Source organism: Mugil cephalus, chromosome 2 (genome assembly GCF_022458985.1).
Source record: "Mugil cephalus isolate CIBA_MC_2020 chromosome 2, CIBA_Mcephalus_1.1, whole genome shotgun sequence".
NCBI classification, from domain to species: domain Eukaryota; kingdom Metazoa; phylum Chordata; class Actinopteri; order Mugiliformes; family Mugilidae; genus Mugil; species Mugil cephalus.
The window spans coordinates 16,858,920-16,879,086 of record NC_061771.1 but is presented as its reverse complement, the minus strand read 5'-3'; the positions used below and the strand labels follow the sequence as shown (position 1 = coordinate 16,879,086).

The window sequence follows — 20,167 nt, the reverse complement described above, 5'->3', positions numbered from 1 at the left end:
TCAGACGGGCCCTCAGTAAACAAATAAATGAATGTTATCTCTTTCTGCTTGACATTGTCTTCCCATTCTTGTTTCATCAGTTTTCCTTGAGTCATTTACAATAGGAATTGTGAGGTAAAAAAAAAAAAAAATGGACAGAAAACGATGGCGAGCGCTTTGCGTTTCCACGCCGCCTTTGTTTTGGTCATTTGACCATTGGTTACTATGGCGCCGTCTGATATCTTTGGCCTGGCCTGGAGCCAGAGGACGTGGTGAAACGCGCACACATGTACACACCGACTGAGAGAGACGTCGAGATGCAGCAGAGACCCGTGCTCTCAGAGAGGATTCGTTTCTGCACTGATTGGAAGCTGGAACCTACACCCCTGGTCCACCTACCTTCTTGGCGTTTCTCACAGCTCGCCCTGGCACGCCGCTCTTCTTTTTTCTCTTTTGGTTGGTGTGTCGTCAAAACCAGTGGAATACTTTGACCCTTTCTGTCACAGCCCTGAACCAATGGCAATCGGGTAGCCCATGAGTATTTTAAATTCAAGGTTGGTTGTTTTTCCTTACTTAACACCAAATCAGAACCGTAATTCTGTGAGATGGGTATTTGATTATGTGTTTTTTGCTGAGGGAAGCGTTGAGGTAAATGTCAAAATGCAAGTGAAAGTAACAAGATGAAAACTCCCAACTGTGTTTACCGGATGGCCTGTTGCAGTTTAACTTTGCAACTTGCACACAGTCAGTCAACACAGTTTAAAGTGAATTTCCATGATTAGCAGGTTGAATTACAGGTCTGATGTGTGTGAGGTTTAAGGAGCAGTTTCTGCTTCAAGAGTAAAGCTTTCTCAGGCGTAAGTTTCGTCAACAGTTCCTTGGTGTTGTCTGATATCTGCCTCTGTATTAAATCTTTCAAGTCTCAAAAAAGTTTTAAATCAGAGCTTGTGTTTCTATTTGAGTCCAGAAAGCTAATCAGAATCCAGATTTTGGTATATATATGTGCTCTGCAGTGATTTTGTCCTCTTTACCTGTTATGTTTACATTTATCTAGACTGAGCTGTTTGCGTTGAGGCTAATCGAGACTGAAAGGATAATTGTTTAAACCCCATCTCATCAGTGGTCAACGAACGGCGTGATCATGTGAACCAAGTCTGCCTCGCCAAAGGAATGTGTTGAATTCTAACAATGCAGCTTTGACAAGCGCATGTGACTCTGCACAACGGCCCAGATTGGCTCGGTTTGGAGAGGCAGAGGGAGATAGGATGAAAAGAGGAGCAGGGAGGGAGCAGGTAATCAAAAGGAAGAATGCAGCGGATAAAAGTGTCAAGGTTGTTGAGGAGCGAAGCATGAATCAGTTTTACCTTCTGCTTATCTCGGAGGAAAAAAAAAAGTATAAAAACTGACTGATAGACCACACAACAAGGAGATACTGTGGGAATGTGATAAACTTGTGTTTTGGGCAGCGGCTCATCTTGAAGTCAGATGAGCCAGTCTTTATCTCCAGCGCAGCTTTAGTTCTCATGGCCGAGAGTCGGCCGCCATGTGCGCTCACAAACCATCCTCAGAGTGTACAGGTTGAATAGGGCACTGTATGGACAAGGGCAATTAAGAACATTGAGCCTGGGAATCATTTTCAGCAACCATTCCCATTGGTTATACAAAGGGGCAATAGTAACTGTAGTGCTAATGTATTAGTCAGGGACCAACACTGACGTTCTGTATTGGATGAACCAATAAAATTATAAACACTCAGAGACTTGTTCTCGTAAGAAGTAGACGTGTTTTGACAAAGAAACAGTTGAAATGATGAGATGTTATTTTCAGGCATCATTGTATCTGACATATTCTCCTTTTGTCTTTCTGAGCAGCGGACAAGAAAACATTTTTTTTTTTCAAAAACTGATTATGAAGTAGTAATATTGTCTTTTTACTGTAATTTTAACAAAACTGAACCGTTTCCGTTTAACCAGGAACATAATAGATGCACAACCTCTATTTCTAAGTTTAGTGTTGTTTCCTACTCAGTGGGTTAATGGGTATTGATGATGCATGACCTGGATTTTGCCTTTGCCACCGCAAGTGATTGAAAGTGCACTCACACCGTGCTGGAGGAGCAACAGTACAAGAAAGTGAAAAGAATACTTAAGTTATAGTGTAAGTGTTCATGGTGGTGATCATGCACATGCACATGCACATTCTGTGTCTTAATTTAGATTTTTATATTTCAGAACGTATTAGATTTTCATTAGCTAAGAATTACAAATAGGTTGTTCTGCTTTTATTCTGCTGGTGAAGTGTATTTTAATTGAACTTCCTTTTGCGAGTCTTAGGCTATTATTAGAGTAATTTCTGGTCACTCGCTGACAGGACCTCACTGTTCACTCTTTTCACCAACATCAATCCTGAACAACCCGATTGCAAGTGGCCAGTTTTGTACCTGTGTTGGCGTCTGGCGTTAAAATTTATCTCCAAAGACCAGCCTGAATGAAAGATTATTCATTATAAATTATACATTATTTATATATGTTACACATTATAACAGCTTAAGTCTCTAATGGCTCTCTACCGGTGTTTCAGAACCATTAACAACGCTGTTTTTTTTGTGTGTGTGTGTCATAACTTGAGCACACACACTAAATTATTATTGATTGATCTCTGCCTCGGTTTTAGTTAGACCTGGACAAAACTCTGATTAAAACTCCCAACTCAGAAAGCTTCCATAGGCAATGCAGTCTCAATTAATAAAGATAAATAAAGACACAATCACAGAATCGCACACATTGAAATCATAGTCACTAATTTTATGAATAAATTTTAGTTCAGACTGAGTCATTATTTAGTTATAACATGTACAAGACTGGAATATTTTAGTGAAGAGACGTCCTTTAATTGGGCTCTATAATTGCAGTGGCTGAACGCTTAAATCCATAATTTTATCTTGGCAACAGATTAATTTTGCACCTGCTTTAGAGTTCATGGATATTTTTTTTTTTTTTAGGAAATTTAAAACTTTGTAGGAAAGCTGTCCACAAATGATGGTGAGCGCAGGTGATTTGAGCATGAATGAGTTCTAGCTGATCAAACAAATCAGCAGGCATGAAAGCTCATACACACAGGAGCCAACCTAAGGCTAGAGAGAGTTTAAAAAAATATAATACACTGACATTGTTTCAGGAACATTTGCGTAACAGCTGACTTGGAAAAATATTTAGCATTGTTACCCTTGATGCCTGCAATGTGTTCGTGGAATTCCGCGCATTCTCTGAATGTGAATCAGTGTACGGCGAAACGCATGAGCACACGGGCTTCACACCACCTGTGAGGTATGTGTTCACGCCATACACATTCGCTTTCAGTGAAAAGTGGAGTAGTATCATCTGAATGTGACAACAGAAAGTGGAGGGGCGTTCCAGTTTCATGGGACTGGCTGAAAAGGGAGGTGTGTCTTCTACTTGGCTGTAAAACAAGCCCAGGCACGTTCATCTCAGCTCTGAGAGCAGGACACTCAACATGGTTAATGCAAGTTCTAAGAATCAGCATCTAAGAAAGGCAGCGTTTTAAAGTCTGATTTGCCGCAGTACATGACCCTATTACACCTTTCACAGATTCTTTATCTTTTTAGTTTTATCTTAAGTAAATATTTGTTTTATTATTGTTATTTTTCATGACTGAAATCCTACTTTAATCTTGTGCCCTCTTCTGTTCTGCTGAGTAACCAGGCTCCATTTTTTTTTTTTTTTTTTTTTTTGAATGCGGCTCCACTAACCGCACAGACGTGCGGATCACAGTCCATTTCCTTATCTCTGTGTTCGGCATCTCAGGCCATTTCCTAGTGGACAGACTCGGAGCAGGAGAGCAGCTAATTAGATCACGCCTAAGACAACCTCTCACTGGCCACTAAATGTGATTTGGAATCATTTTCATTGGACTGATTGGATTAGACTGCTGCTGCTGCTCACTGCGTGGATAAGGACCGGCTTAGATGCACACACTCGGTATTAACAAGGCACCTGTTATCCATCATTGAATTGTTAGCGAGCAAGAAGCCTTAAAATATGGAAACACTCTCTCTGACTTCATTGGTGGGCGCGACGTGGACGAGAGCAGCATTAGCATAGAACAAATAAGTCAAACGCTCACGCATGCTCGCACTCACTCACCCACAGATGCTTTTTAGGCCTGACTGGAGAAGTCAGTCACATCGTCATGCAGTGGTTCTCTCGCATCATGAGTCTGCCGCTCATCCCACACCCTGCTGTAGTGTGAAACTGCAGTAGCGTGTCGTACTTCACTGAGGACTTGCAGCTTGCACCGCTGCAAGTTTTCGAAAACGATTGCACAAATATAAAGTGTACCACAGGAGGATCTTATTGCACTAACTGCATCATGGTGAGGAGCGAATAAAAAGCTTTGCTGAGAATACAAAGTCAGATAGTGCACTTTGCAGCATGTGGGCGCAGCTTGTTGAGTGGTGGCTGATATTTTTGGTTCTGCCCACCTATCTTGAGCCGGCCCGTTGTAGGTGTTTTGTAGTGGAGAGGCAGTGTGCAGTGGGGGTTGTGGTGGGCAGTTGTTGCCAGGGGAGGTGGTGCGTTATTTTCAGTCCATTGTGTCTACTTCCTGTGGGTCAGGGGTTATTGGAGCAGGGTGTTGCAGACTTTATGGAGTAAGAGGAGGGGAGGGAAGTCAGCAGGGTAGGCAGGAAAGTGACCAGACGTACTCGACAACAGCAGCCCGCTTACCTTGCTTCTTTTGCGCTGTTTTCATCTGAGCTAAGCTTGGACTCTTCGTAACCAGGTAAAAAAAAAAAAAGAGAAATTGTGTTTTAATCACAAGTTGGCTTGTCCTTCACAATGTTGTTTTTCCACGGTCCACTGCAGTCCGGCTGCTAGCCTTATTTACTGAGCGCTGTTAGCTTTGTAGCTCTCGGCGGTAGACATGGCGTTAACTATCAGTCAGTGTGGAGATGTTTGCTTGGAGGTGACAGCACAAACAAAACTATGGAGGACAGGAAGTGGACGTTTGATGACTCTCATTTATTCCTAATGGTGTTGATCAGAGCATCGTGTTATCATGCACACTGATAGCAGGTTTATTCAGTGTTTAAGCTGCACAATTAATCTTTGCATGAATCATGTGTAAATAACTGTGATTGTAAAATAACTGATTTATCCTTAATGGTTGCGGTAGAATGCATGAATGACTTTCCTTGTCGCCATCAGGCTGAGTAGGTATATTACAGACAGTTTAAGTTTAAAATGTGGCCACATATTTGTTAAAAATCAAAAGGATCTATTCAAAGGAAATAGCCAGCATGGTCACACTATATGAGGGTAGACTTTATGTGCAATGTTACATTTAAACATTTATCTTGAGGCCAAAGTAGGCAAAGGTTTATTGGGACACATTTGAGTAGTAGCTGTACTTATTCCCTCAATTATATTATAGTATGCTGAATGCATACTTGAAACATGTGGTAGGTTGCTTTGTATTAAGAGGATCAGTCTCTCACTCAGAAAGAAAACAAGTAGTGAAATTACAAAACTACAAAAACACTTTGAGTTCAATGCAGATAAATCATCAAGATTGGATGACTTTTTAGCATGTGGGTGTGATCGCTTTTCTGCTGTGTTCACTGGGAGCAGAGACAGTGACAGTACTGTAGTACAGCATGTGTAGAATTCCTTTTAGTGAGTCATAAACGTATGAGGAAAAGACAGAAATCTGAGGTGCATAATTAAATTCCCAGTTTCTGGAGAACTTGCACGGAATTAGCCGTTGCAGTGTCAGGTTAATGTTAAAGCAGAAGCGTTTCTAAAGTTAGCACTCGCCAAACCCCCAAACACAACTGCAGTGACAAAAGGAGGCAAAACAGGAAATCTTTTTGCCCAGAGTGTGTGTTGGGACCAGATGACCAGGAAGATAAACCGCTAACAAAGTGGAAACTTCCACTAAGGGATGTTATTTTGCTTTGCGTGTGTTTTTTCTCTCCTTTTTCGCTGTTTCACCAAGCCTCGTGTTTCCTGGAAAACTTGGTAAGAGGTGGTTGGTTTAGTTTTGATGAAAAAGGCTAATATAGCAAGTGCTGAGCAGTTTCTGTGCTCCCTCAGTCGTACATGATGTGAAGCTGTGTTAATGTTTAAACCTGCTCCATCGGAGTTAATGCTTTACCTTGTGAGTGTGGTGTGAGTCTGAAACTGTCTGCGGGCTGTGCAGTGAGGACCACTCACTCCTTTACCTCCTCGTCCTCTCCGTCCGATGCGTCTTGGCCCGGCGTCTTCCTCGTGCTCTCCTGGTCTTTCCCTCCCCTCGTGTGTGGACACTCTAATGAATCATATGGAATGATTACTTGACTGAGAGTTCCTGTCCCCGCCCTGCAAGTAAGAGTTAGTGCAGCAACGATAGCAAATTACACAGTTGCCTATCTAAGCCAATGGAGTAACAGCGGTACTGTGGTCCTGGGCCGCATGGAGACGGTTGGGAATTACTCAGGGAGAAGTCCTCGCAGAACATAATACCTGCTCTTGAGACTTTGGTAAGCATGGCTCTTTCTTGTTTTGTTTGTGTAAAGCTCGCTTAGTACTGGGATTAAAGACTGAATATTCTGTTTTTGATGTGAAATACTTCGGATAACTTAATCTTTTTAATGGGGCGCCTCTAAATTAAGAACACCTGCTTGTCCTTTTTTTTTTTTAATGTCTCTCTTTGTGCGCGCTGTTTGCAAAGATAGCAGTGTGACTACTAAGGTCTGTGTTCTTTGGACAGTTAGCGTAGATTGTTAGGACCGGGGGTCAAATGGCGCCTGGCTGGGTGAGAATTTCACAGCTGCACATGAAAGCGGAGCGACCGTGGGATGGAAGGCAGAGCGAGGGAATGGCGGCTCGTGTCGCCGACGTAGGGAGCGAACGGGCTTGTTTTGACGGTACGGTCGTCGCTCCTTATGAATCAATACGCTGTTGATGAGCGCGCTCATAGGATGCAGCCTCACTGATGTACTGTGCCGGACTGGAGGAGCTCTTTATGTTACCGCAGCTGCTGAAAGTTGTGCTCAGAAAAGGCTCGCTCTGAAGCCTTCAGTAACTTGTCAGAACAGAGATGGGCACGCACGCTGCAGATGTCAGTTAACCAGTTTATTTCTGGCAAGGTAGGAATGCACAAATGTTACTTCTATAGTGTCCCCAGCTGCATAAAACAACTGAACAGTTTTTTTTGGTAAGAAGCCAACTTGTTCAGCCTGTTGGTTTGCACAGTGGTCGGCTCAGGCTCAGGTTGCTGCACAAGCTTCTGCACGGAGCCCCCATGAACTTACTAGCAGCCTGTGCAATAATGCAATACATTGATGCAATATATTTGATTGATTAAATAATACAGAATTACATCTTGAAGAAATTCTCACACTCCAGTATTAAGGACCACAGCTGTTGCAGATAAATGAATAATGCCAAGTGGAAAGTTTCCACTGCCTGTTCCAGCATGAAACTGCTCATTTGTTTATTTTCTGAAGTCATATAAGTGATTTACTTTATACTCTTGAATGAATGAACACCTCTTACCACCTGATATTTACATTTAGATAATGTAAATATCAGGTGCTGTATTTTATATTATATTTTGCCTGTTCTGCCTGTACAAGTGGATGCAAGCAAAAACAAAAAAAACATTGTTTACATAAGATTTCCCATCTGCAAACTGTCACAATCTGCAACCACAGCATGAACAAGCATCAAGTCATCAAAATTATTGCTGCATGCAAATGTTCTCACCGTTAGTGTGTTTGTTTTATGTAGAATAAAAATAAAAAAAGATTAGATAATAGAACGTGTAAGGGTTTGGTGTTTGAATAGAAGATTAGTCATTTAGAATCCGGTAACAATCACTGTCTATTTTCTGAGGAATCCTGGATCTTTAGGTTTGGTTGTTCTGGACGAATTGAGACTTGAGATTGTTGTGTTTCTGACCTGTGTGGGAAGATGGGGCGCGTGCATACAAAGGAACGATTTCAGCTTAACAAAGATTTGCTCTTGTTTTCACTTGGAGGGGAGAGAAATGAAGAGGTTGACTCTGAGATGGGAGCAGCGCTGGTCGGTGGACACGGATCATAATTGACAAGTTCAGGAGGACCAGCTGGGAGTTAGAGTTTGTTTGTTGTGGGTGTTTCTAAGATGGACGTGTGAGGGTTCAGCAGGACACGCACACACACAGGCACACATGAGCTGGTGTTGTAGTCTCTTCAGAGTGATTGCCTGGGTGGTCCTATCTTTAGCTGTGCTCTCACTCTGTTTCTCTCTAATTTCTTCTGCTTTCTTTGGCCTCGGTAATATTTTCTTTGTAATGTTATATGTAATATTGTTCCTGGATTCAGTGTCGCAGTAGGAGACGATATATTTATCATGGCTTTTACAGTTAAAAATGCTTTGCTGATTAGCTGTTTCATGGACATTATATTGGTAATAAATACAATACGGTTGAACCGTAGCAATTGTCGGGATTTACTGCCAAAAATGTTTGATTAATACGATTTAGAGCTTTTTTTCTTTAATTAAGTGATGAAATGATAATTAAAATTACAGTCAGGGTCAGGATGAGTTTATTTTCCTCCTTTGTATCAGTTACAGCAAGTAAAAAAAATAAATAAATAAAAACAAAGATAATCCAATCGTGGTGGATTTCCGTTAGTTGATTAAAAGTGGAGTACATGGCGTTAAAAAAGTGCGAGTGCTTCTGCGTATGAGGAGAATTATCAGTCCACAAAACTTGCATATATGACTTGGCCTCTGGGAAGTTTCTTATTGCAGCAGAGCACAAGGGAAAGCACACGATTACCTCAAACAAGCAGTTTAGAAGTTTGCAAAAAGTTGTTTTTATTATGCGTGCGTCAAACCTTATTACAAACTGAAGGAACAAATAGTAAATCACTGCCAGGAATTGACAACAGTCATCTACAAAGCTGTAAATTATACAGGGTTTTATCAAATATTTTACCATCACTACCCTCACAATCCTCGGCCTCACAGCAGCCAAACCAATCATCCCCATTTCTCTGCTCTTTGTATGAATTTGTTGTGCAAGAATAATAATCATAATCAGTATTGACTCTGAATGAGCGACAAACCGACTGGACATCAGCGCCTCACAATTTTGCATTTGAAGCAAAGGAGGCAGGTCAGCGGAAGACCTCCGGTTAATTTTGGTCTGACTGAACCTTAGAGCTTCCTTACATTTTAATACGCTCTGAGACTCCTTGGTATCTCAAAACTTTAAAGGACGTCCAGTTGGAGACTTGGTGCAGAAGTAGGAGAAGTGTTTTGGGGTCAGAGCTCTGCCAAGCCTGAGCTTTTTTGGAGGAGGCGAATAGAGGAAGTTGTCCATGCTGTGGCATCCCCGACCTCCTTTTATTGAGGGTGCAGATGGGAAACAGAATCATAAAGTCTCCACAGGAAGCAGAGGAAGGCCCAGATCCAGGGAAGAGGATGAAGCCTTCAGATTCTGCTCTAGAAAGAGGGACGCAAGGAAAGTGATTTGCCTGTAATTATGAGCTATGCGCAGCCTTTTGATCAGCAGCGGGGATTAATATTTCATTGCTCCAATCGGGGGACAGGACGATATCGCTAGAACTGGTTCCATTAGGAAAAGTAACATGAGTGGGGAGAAAAAAGCTCATGACATCAATGTGATGTAGTTCCATTTAAACAGGTTGCTGGTTAGGACACAACGTAGTGAAAGAGCCTAGTGAATCAGTGTCATTTGTGGAGAGAAATGCAGATGGACCGTCTATATAATCACTTACGAATGTCTTCATTTTAGCATCTACACTAAGTGATGTGTTGTGTCGTGAGACTGAGCTTGTTAAAAACATGCATGATCAGTGACCAGGCTGTGCCACAGCATTTGCGTTGATAGTAAAGCTAAAAATAAAAATGAGTCAAATAATAAACCGTAGTAACAATTGGCAATATTACAAAACTGAAACCCAGATTGCAGCACAACCATAATAATAATTTTTTTTGTTCATGTAGTAGAATCCAACTAATTCCAGTGTAATACACATTTCTACAGTGTTTCTGTGAACTTAACACGCAGTCTGTAGCACACACCCTCTGATTTAGCTGTGGCAGTTAAGAGGGCCTGGGACGACCTGATTACATACAACAGGAAGTCGGAGGAGGGAGAGGTCACAAACTGCAGACCCCCGCACACACTGCAGCACATGATAAAGTCCTAAAGGCGCAAACAACAACAACAAAAACAACTCTGCACTTGCTTGGTCACTGTGAATAACGGAGAAAACCACGGGGCACAGAACGCAAACGGCTGCTGTGGACGTACAGGTTGAGAGGTAGGCTCGTTGTTCTCTGCTCAGGCATTGAAAAAATTCTGCTGTGGCAAGACACATAAATTTGTGCGACCGTCTATTAGTGCTGAACTTTATGGTGTGTTCTTATTCTTGAGAAGATGATAAGCTGCATGATGCAAGGAAAATTGTCACATGTAAATCTCATGCATTGTTAATCTCCATAAACCAGCGCTGCATGATTATAGCAAAGTTCTTATTAGTTAATTAGTTTATTAGTTAATCAGTCGGGTTATTTGTAGCATGTAACATACGCCTGGACCTAGTAATGGTTTGCTTTCAACAAGGAATGAGTCTGATAAGTGCAAAAAAAACAGCTCAAGGTGAAACATGCAGGCAGTTTTCTACCGCCTTCTAAATAAATTGTCCCCATTCAAACTAAAGATTCACATACATGCAGCACCTACACAGTGTGACATTAACAGCTAACAGAAACTAATGGGAATAATGTGTCACCAGGTTCTTTGTCAGAAGTGGCCGTGAGCCTCACTTGTGTGCATGATGGTTTCTGAAGCTAAAGAGGCAGAACGGGTTTTAAAATCCAGGGTGATGCCGTCCTGAGTGATCATGAGTGAGCAGAAAAACGCCGTCTTCTTCCTGACCACGACATTTTACTCAATGCTCGGTCTCTTTCTGCTTCTCACACCCTCTCACACGCCATGTGTCATGTCCGAATGAAGCTGTAAGGAAACATTAACTTAAAAGTAGGTCTGAATTGCACGAAGCAGTCAATTAAACAGCTTTGCAGAGTCTGCAATGTTACACTTTGTGTCTGAACATGGCTTTGCCTTCTACTCTGCTGGCTAACGTGCTCTACCAGGAAATAACTGGAGGATTAAAGATTTGTTTTTTTTGAACCTCTAGCTATGGTCTTAATAATTTGCTAATTTTTTGCTTATTACAGTTCCTGGTTCCTGATAGTTCCTGCTATCGTAAAAGCAAAAAATGAACGACGGCCTGGCACAAAAAATATTTAACAAAAAATGTAACGGAACCAGTGGAGAGATAAACATTACCACAATGATTATAGTGATTATGAAACGTGTGTGGTCTGTAGGCTCTGCCACTCTGTCAATCACTTCAACTTTGCTGCCATCAGCATGAAGGCCCATTCTGATCCCGAGACAATTTTTAATGAGCTTCAGCACGGAGAGGCTTCAGTTGTCATTTAACTCGTCAACTCATAGGGTTAGCTATCCCATAGAGAAAATACGCTAATGACCAAGTTAAGTAAAAAAAAAGAAAAACACTTTACATTGTATTTTGTTTCCATTTGACCGGCTGTTTTTTTTTAGTTTTGTTTTGGCTTTTGCCCACATTGCTCTGTGGCCAGTCCGTCACTGGATGAAGTGATTACCTGATTGTGGACTTCCACTTCCACGTCTTCTTTGACGAGGATTTGTGGAAGGCGTGATTACGGCGCTCCGATTTTACTCGGCGACGACGAATACTATTTTTTGATTGGTCGATGATTTCCCTCATCTATTCATAGATCACTAATCTTTTTTAAAGTGTATGTGCGGCAGGTTTTTTATCACTTTCCTGCGTGAGAAATGTCATGTGTGGCGTGGGAGCATTAGAGCCCTGTATTTGTGTAAAACACACATCACAGGTAACATGAAAACGTCTGGACCCCTTTAATAGTGTTGTTTGTGAGCATACGTTTGGATGCTTTGTTGAGGCCACGGCTGCCATAAAAGTTCTTTTAATCGTTGTGAACAGAATATTGTGCTGAGATGTGGGTGTTTCGCACATTAGGTAGGGGATGCACTGGACTCCAGCTCCGTCTCAAAAGACCAATTGAGAGTGTTTACCGTGAGTCGGAGACCAGTGCTAGCATTGACCGTCCACTGATGAGGGACCTGAGGCATGCACAGTTTTTATGGAAGTCCCCTCTCCCTTCCAGCAGGCGGAGGGGCTGATGACGTGGGCTGAACAACCTCCCTAAGCCAGAGGGCATGCACTCTTACTTGTACGTTAACTGCCCTCTCTGGTGCTCAAGGATGTAAAAATAGCTGTTTAGCAAGAATCCCAGTCATGTCTCGCTAACAAAGACTGATTTATACAAGTCTCGGCACTAGGCATAGAGGAGCTTTTGTCCCTCCCCTCCTTCTCCTTCTGCAGACCTCGTCACCGAGGCCATGAGTGCCAAAACCTCTGACGCTCTTGACACTCCTCTCTTAGAACAGCCTTTGTTCAGAACAGTCCTAGGGACCTGATAGTGAGGCTAAGGGAAGCACTGTGGTCTCCAAAATTGCGTATTTGTTTACAGCATTCGAGTCGGATCGTAGTGTCATGGAAATACTTTGTGGAGTTTTTGTTTTGGGTTTCTGCGTCAGCAGATGCAGTTATTCAGTATTCAGATATTTATCCAAATAGCTGAAAATGTCAGACACTTTTGGAAATTCCTTGATATTTTTTTTCTTGCTCCGTCGAGCCCTTTATACGCCCACAACAATGCACATGACTTGGTAATGAAAATGTCCAGTGTTTGGCCGCACAAAGGGACAGAAGAAATAATAACCTTTTCCCTGAGTCATCTTTAATCGTGAATCCTTTAGACATAGTGACGCCAGAACATTAATCAGATCCATGTCAGCCTTAAATAGTTACACCAGAAATCATTTTGATATTGTGGACTGAAACTATTGCATCAGATGAGATTCAAAGATTCAAATGAATTTGTTTATGTTTGCCCACATGAACACTGAGTAAGATCACAGCACCTGATGCATCTCTCTCTCTCTCTCTATCTGTTATTTATTATTATTATTATTTTTTTTACATTTTCTCACCTCCCTCTGGTGTCCTTTCTCCTTCTGAAGAGTGCGCAAATCAATGCCGACACGTTGCTGTATGTTTAATTTCCTGCTCCGGAAAGATGGAACGAGTGTAAAGCTAATACAAGAAAAGGTTTTCTTTTTAATGTCACAACTCATAAAAGCTGCGTTCGCTGTGTGTCTGCGAAAAAGAATCTGGTGGTGACTTCTGGCACGTGAAACAATGGAGCGCACTATTTTTTGCTATCGCCAAAATCTCGACCTTCCCTCCCCCGACTTCACCCCGTGCCCTCCCTGCGCCCCGTGTCTCCTCTGCTCTGTCCATTACACTGTGTTTTTCTGAGGAACAAACAGAGAAGCTGTCCTAGTCAGGATGAGTCAGTGCAGCTGGGGTGCAGGTCATTTACCCACAGCCCACTCAGATGGGACAGATGGCTCAGCTACTCGCATGCTGCTACGTGCTAACCGTTGCAGCCAGAGCTAAGCTAATGGTGAACGGTTCATGTGGAGAGATCTGTGGAAAGGTAACGAATGCAGGAACGGTGACAAATATCTAATAGTCAAATTTAGTCATGTGAACCCTCCTGTGGTGCTGCGCTTTCTTTTTCTGTTTTTAAGCGTGATTTTGCTGTAATGCCATTTGGCTCATTAAAACACCGTCTTTGCAGTGAGAACTTGCAGACAAAATGGTCTGATGTGTTCACGCCCAGCTGAGCACAGCTGGCCTCATTGTGCACTAATCTTAAGTGGCTTGTGAAGCAGATTGCTGTGAATGAACAATAATAATACTTAACGCTTGTTTATTGGTTGTTGTTTGTCTTGACTACGGAGACGCCAAGTACTCACTGCTTGTTATGTGCGCATTGGTACGGATATCTGATGACAAGTATAAATCACGTGTTAGCACTGACGCGCAACTCTGACTTCGCAAAGCCAGTTTCTCATATAGGAACTAAGTGAATACTGCTGATGTTACAGAATACCATTTGTTTATTTGATTGTCTGGTTCTTTTTGTCACTGAATAATGACAAGGGAGTGATAGTTTGTGATGCAATATTAGTGGTTATAATTCTGGTTTATCCAACCTGCTACGTTTCCCATAAATGGGCCACTGTGACTCAATAGGATTCAGGGAAACAATGTGTTTCTAGGCAAGCCTCCTACATCTTTCCAAGTAAAAAGGATTTAAACCTGTATCTTTTGTTTCAGGCGTTTTTATTCCTGCTCGTCTCGAACGCAGAAAGTAGCCACGCGACACAATCATTATGATTCACAGCAGTGGAATTATTATTTTGCGCATGTGAGGCTTTAGGCGTGAGAGCAGCTGTTGCGTGTTTTTTAGTTTTGCAAAATAAGTGACATAAATGTTACAAAATACAACACACTATTATAATACTAGCCACTTTATAGGAGTTACCAAGTTTCTTCTTGGGCTTCATGATGTGGCAGATTTCCCCTAGACTTCACTTAGCCATACTTATCTGGTTGTATATTTGCTTTCAAGGATTAAATCTATACAGGGTTCCCTAAACTGATGGCGTTAAAGCTCTTCGGCAGCTTCCTCTTCCTCCAAAACAGGAAAGTGTAGTGGAAGTGTGTGTGCATGTTGTTGGTGCAGATATCTTGATTGTGGCAGAGAATATTTACACCTCAGAAATCTTTACAAGCTGCGAGGTCTCGTGTCACGTACGGCCGTGTGTGGCGCCATTCTTATGCAATACATCTGAAATATACTACCATATCATCATCTGTTTTACGGTAGGTGATCTAAGAGTACAGCTCTCAACAGCCACCTTCTCTGCGTCTTTTTCACTTCCCCACAGTTGTCTCTGGTCCACTGAATTTCAGCAAACAACAAAGTGGACACTTGTTGTGCAAGTATTGACTGACACACATGAAGGAGTTGAAACTGAAATGAGTTTGATGCCACTTTACACACACACTGTTCAGCAGGAGTGTTACGTATAGTACACACCTGATCGTGTCCTTAAGAGACGGTCTTATGTAACGTCCCGACCGCTCACGCTCCCTTCCCATTAGCGATACTGTATGGAGCATGAGATTATGTATGCAGTTTAACAGCCTGTGATACATGCATCACATTAGCAATCAGTGCACTTAAAGGCCTTTTAAGCTGCATTAAGCTCCAAACCACCAAGAACAATTAGTCTTTAAAGCTCCGTAAAACTGGAGTTGGTGGAGTTGGTGGAGCTTGAGTAGCGTTAGCAGGGGGGTGCACCAGCTTCCGGTTTTACACATTTAGACCAATAGATTAGATAAAACTCCTGTAGTCTGAGACATATTTGTCCACACTGTGTCTTTCCCGAGCCCAGTTATATTTCATTCAAATATTGCTCCAGTTTGGAGTCCTGTCTTAAATCAACACTCCAGGTCAGACTTGGTGGATATTGTTGTTTGTGTTCATCTGCTGTAGGAACTTTAACAATCTAAAGTAATCCTGGCTGTACTTAAGATGCAAATGATACCAGTACGTTGTATGAGTAACCTAACTAAGCAAGACCAGAATTTGAGCAATAACTCCTGTAACAACGGCCACTGCCTCCAAGTGTTTGGACGGTGGGACAGATCACATTGTAATGTTATTCAGCGCAATACAACAGCATCACGTACAATTATATTAAAATTCTGATGTGGCTTTATGATGCTCTGAAGTTGTGGTGAGGATGCACCTAATCTCTCCTTGGTCTTTCACCATTTATCTCTGTCTGGACCTGCAGTACTTCAGATTGGCCTTCTTGCATGTTTTCTCTCGTTTTACTCACCTCTCTCCCAACACCTTTGCCTTAGTCATGCACCAGCGATGTTTGGTCAGGAGGTCTCTGACGGCAGCGTGACTCCACTCAGTTGGCATCTCCTCTCGACTCTCCCACTCTCCCTTCCTATGTCATCATCTCAGCGAACCCCTCAATGCCCTCTCTGTCTGCCCCCCTCCCCGTAGACCGTAGGACATGGGTGGGCAAATGAAGGATGTCTTCCTGTGTCTCATCCTATCAGAAAACATGCTTAGAGAGAAAGGGGGTTGGGGACGATGAGGGGGCTGGCAGGCACAGCTGCCCTGCCACGGGAGCCCTCCCCATCCCAGTCCGGCATCGTCCCATGCCGTCCCATTCCCAGCCCGGGGGCAGCGAACGTTGGTGTCCTCCGAGCTGAAGCGGGCTCTGTGATTGTTGAGTGAATGTATTAAGGAAGCCTCGGATGGACGCATATGCATCCTGTAGACATTAAGCACTGCACTTGGTTTTTAGACCAGTGTGGAACCGACAATGGATTGTACAAAACAAAAAACAGGACTGGAGATGCCATCGTATTCTTCGTGAGCGTTGACAGGAGGTATGTGATGGTGGACAACTACTACTACGGTGTTTGGCAAAGACCATGTACTCCTACTCTTTCATTGTGTACTCGGGACATTGGGTTCATGGAACTCTGGTGTGGACACGTTGATATTGAAGTTTGTTTGCGTATTCCTAAAGCAACTACATGTAGACGTGTGATGTGTTTATAGCAAATGACATTGTTTGCATGGACAAATCTGACAGTTAACATTGAATTTTCTGCATGTGATCTTTACAGGGTATTAATTCTCAGTAATATTTTGTAAATATTACATCCTAGTTTATTTAATGAAGCAAAGAGATTTTAAATACTTATATTTCTGCTGAGGAACCTGGCCTCTGATAGCACACCAAGTTGTCAGCAAGAGTACATTGCAAGTACGTTAGGCCGACGATACTGCAGCGGCAGAAACTCGGGGATGAAATGAAAAATGATTAGTTGCAGCAGAGCATCATTATTTCGATATATGTAAACCAAGAGTTCAACTCCAAGGGAAACAAATGCCAAAATACGTATGAAATGAGTTTATATGAATCGGTTCCGTCAACTCAACTTTAAATGTAGATATAGTAACAGGATGAGAGAACGTTGTGGTACATGTTCTCCCACTGTCGGTCCAAAGGCACTTATGAAAAAGAAAATTGAACACTTCAGGCCTCAGTTCATGTCTCTAATGCACTTAAAGCTGCCTGGATTGATACAAAAACGTGGTAGGAAGTTGGGGATAAATCTGATTACCGACCACTATTGGATTTTAACTTGGTTATTGCAATGCATGCAAATGTGTTCTGCAATGTTATGCCTTCATCTGCCAATTTGCCTCAGTTTCTACCGTGGATAACATAAGACATCGGGGCTTGTGTTATCCATGTGAATGAAACCAACACTCCGGTTCAAGTGGCCTCTCACTGTGTGTGAGGGGTCGACTCTGGAGGGAGGTAAAGAACTGGGTAACCCTGGATCATCTTTTCATTTGTGCATCATTCTAAAAGTAGTTTAGAATAGTATTCGCGTGTCTGTTGCAGAACGTGTGGCACAAATCAGTGGCAGAAAACGACATAGTTGTGCATCAGAAAACGGAAAAAAAAAAAAAAAAAAAGAGTGTGAAGGCCCACAGATGGAGGAGAGATGCTCCAGCTACCACACAGCTTGTCATCCTAGAACCACTACAGTCTGTAACCAAGCTAATGTGGCAGCTCAGAGACAGTGATTCCTCTTCAGGGATCCAGCTCCTGGAATCACTGCTTTTAACTGTGTTATCTATAGGTTGGAAATCAGATTATCATCTTAAACGACATTTGTGACTGAGAGTACATTTTTCACGATAGGATTCGTTTTACATATTTGAAGTTGATTACCTTATTTCCCAGAGGTGAACAGCTGATCATGTCCTTGATATAGAAATTCTGAACCACTATGCGTTTTCCATACAGTATTTTTTTTGGGTTCTGTTGTTCACAAAGGTATATGTTTGTGATCCTGGTCTGTCAGTGGCTTAAAGTATTGATGGATATTCAGTTTTTCAGTGATTTTTAATTGAGTAAGAATAGTGGTCATCTGTGTGGTCATTTGCTTGAGATTACTGTCGCTAAAATAAATTTAATGAAGCTTGGCAACCGTACGATTCCGACTATAAAACTTCACCCAATCTTTTAAACTCTAACTGACCTTTTGATTCCTCATGGATTTATATTCGCCCTGACCCGTGAGCCACTTTAGTGGATGAGGTCTTGTCTCAGTCTTGTCTCAGTCTTGAGGATGTTGCCCAGTTGTCAACACTCTCACCCTGGGCGGGCCTGGCCTCGCTGTAACCCAAGCTCTTGGTCCTTCTGTTCCACGCAGGGTAACTTGACCCAAGATTGCTTTGTCATATGCGGGAGAAAGAGGTTCCCTCTCCACACCCTCTGTCTTTGTCCAGGCAACGCAGCACAGGCACATCAGTGTTGTTATTGGACATTTACCTTTTACCGTTTAATTTGGTATTTAAGTGGGTCTGCCTCAAAGGATGTAGGCAAATGGGTTTAAGTCATGCTTCCTTGTGATTGTATACTGCAGGTCCTTTGAACCAGAGTGTGTGAAACGTGCTGTATGTATGTATAAGTATTTGTGCTGTGGCACTTTGTTTCGGATTTGTGTAACGCTCAATGTTTTGGTGTTTATGTCCGTGCAGTCCTCGCAGTGCTGTGTGCTTGCTGTTTAAAATCCAAGGGCTTTGCGGGTCTGCTTGTTTCTCCATCCTGTTTGTGGAGGGAAAGGTCTGATGCTCTTCATTCTGTCTCAGTGTGAGACTTGGCCCACTAACAAAGGACGCCTGTGGATGGAAAAACAGCCAAAGGATGAAGAAAACCAAGCCTAGAGCATTGTTAATATGGTCAAAATCTTACCCCCCAAATCATTGACAACAAAGCTTTAGTTTGCATTCCTCTCACTCTGCTGGTATGCTTCCTGATCTGCCCGATCTCAGTGGTGGCTGTTTGTCTGCTGGGTCTTGTGTATCATTTCAAACTGCACTCACAGTTTTTGGTATTCTGTTGATCGTCTCATTTTCTACAAAGTTACGACACGCTTGTCATAGTTTAAGCGGTGAAATGAAGTGAAACATTTTATTTTGGATAAATCCCCCTGTCTTACGACAAAGTCCTCTCTTCGCTCTCCGTCTAGTCCTGCTGGTATTTTGTGGAGAGCTTATTTAGAGCACTAAAACAAAGTGTTCGGCCCAACAGCCGTGACTCAACAAAATCAAGAGTTCATAACCCGTCTGCATTTAAGTGAACTCCTGCTGAATATGCGTTCTAAATAAAACTATAAACACGAGTCAGTGTAGTGCAAACATGAGGCGTGCTCTGGCTTTTTATTCTGAACAGGAACCCATAGTATGAACTGTGAGATATGTGTGAGCTGTGTAATTAAACGGTGAATTGGAACCTCCTTAAAACCGGTTCCACAGTGGGGTTTGTATAAAGTATTTTTTTCTCGTCAGGGCTCTTGTTGTCTACTTCTTTATTACTCTTAATATATAGAAGGATTGTGTTACTAAACTGTTTACTAAGCGTCTTATTTATTTATCTCCTGCATTTCCTTCCATCTGCTGTTTCTGAATTAGAAATCTTTTGTCTGCTGTGCGGTGCCTTTTTCTCACAGACAACTAATTGCATGTGAAGGAAGAGACATAATTGCCTGTTTCTCTTTATAGATTTGGTCATCCACTGTAGCCAGGGTGCTAGACCCTGGCTAAACTATGTGGCTTTTGTTCTGGTTATCCCAGACGCATATTTCTGGTTGCGGGCCTCTTCCCTCTGGCTCCTACTATTCTTTGGCGAAGGAAGTGCAGCTGGTGGAGAACGCACACACAGACACGAGCTATGCTAGGACGCATCGGCTAGCCTAGAAAAATAAAGCGTCGGGCTCAGCCTGTGGTCATCTGGGAACGGGAATGGGGCTGCCATTGTGAGAACACACATATAACCTTTGGCCTTGTTTCTGTGCTCGCCCCGCAGGCATGGAAGAAGCGGTGGTTTGTTCTTCGCAGTGGCCGTCTGACGGGCGACCCAGACGTGTTGGAGTACTACAAGAATGACCACACAAAGAAACCCATCCGTGTGATTGATCTCAACTTGTGTGAGCAGGTATGGTTCCTTGGGTAAATGGTGAATTCCTGAATAGGTGCAGTTATTTAAAAATAAAAAAAATCACAGT

The 20,167-nt window shown here is 42.5% G+C and overlaps 1 protein-coding gene across 10 annotated transcripts in view; it reads left to right on the top strand.

Moving 5' to 3' along the window:
- Positions 1 to 20,167, top strand: part of gab1 (GRB2-associated binding protein 1) — a 47,784-nt gene that overhangs the window by 11,393 nt on the left and 16,224 nt on the right. For 6 of the 10 annotated variants that reach the window (XM_047577389.1, XM_047577390.1, XM_047577392.1 and 3 more), the window contains exon 3: positions 19,969 to 20,097. In XM_047577389.1, the coding sequence (XP_047433345.1) occupies positions 19,969 to 20,097 (129 nt within the window). Of the gene's footprint in view, positions 1 to 4,606; positions 4,780 to 6,105; positions 6,518 to 10,158; positions 10,319 to 16,233; positions 16,466 to 19,968; positions 20,098 to 20,167 lie in introns of those variants that run through there. The other 4 variants (XM_047577395.1, XM_047577396.1, XM_047577393.1 and 1 more) reach the window with 4 other exon arrangements.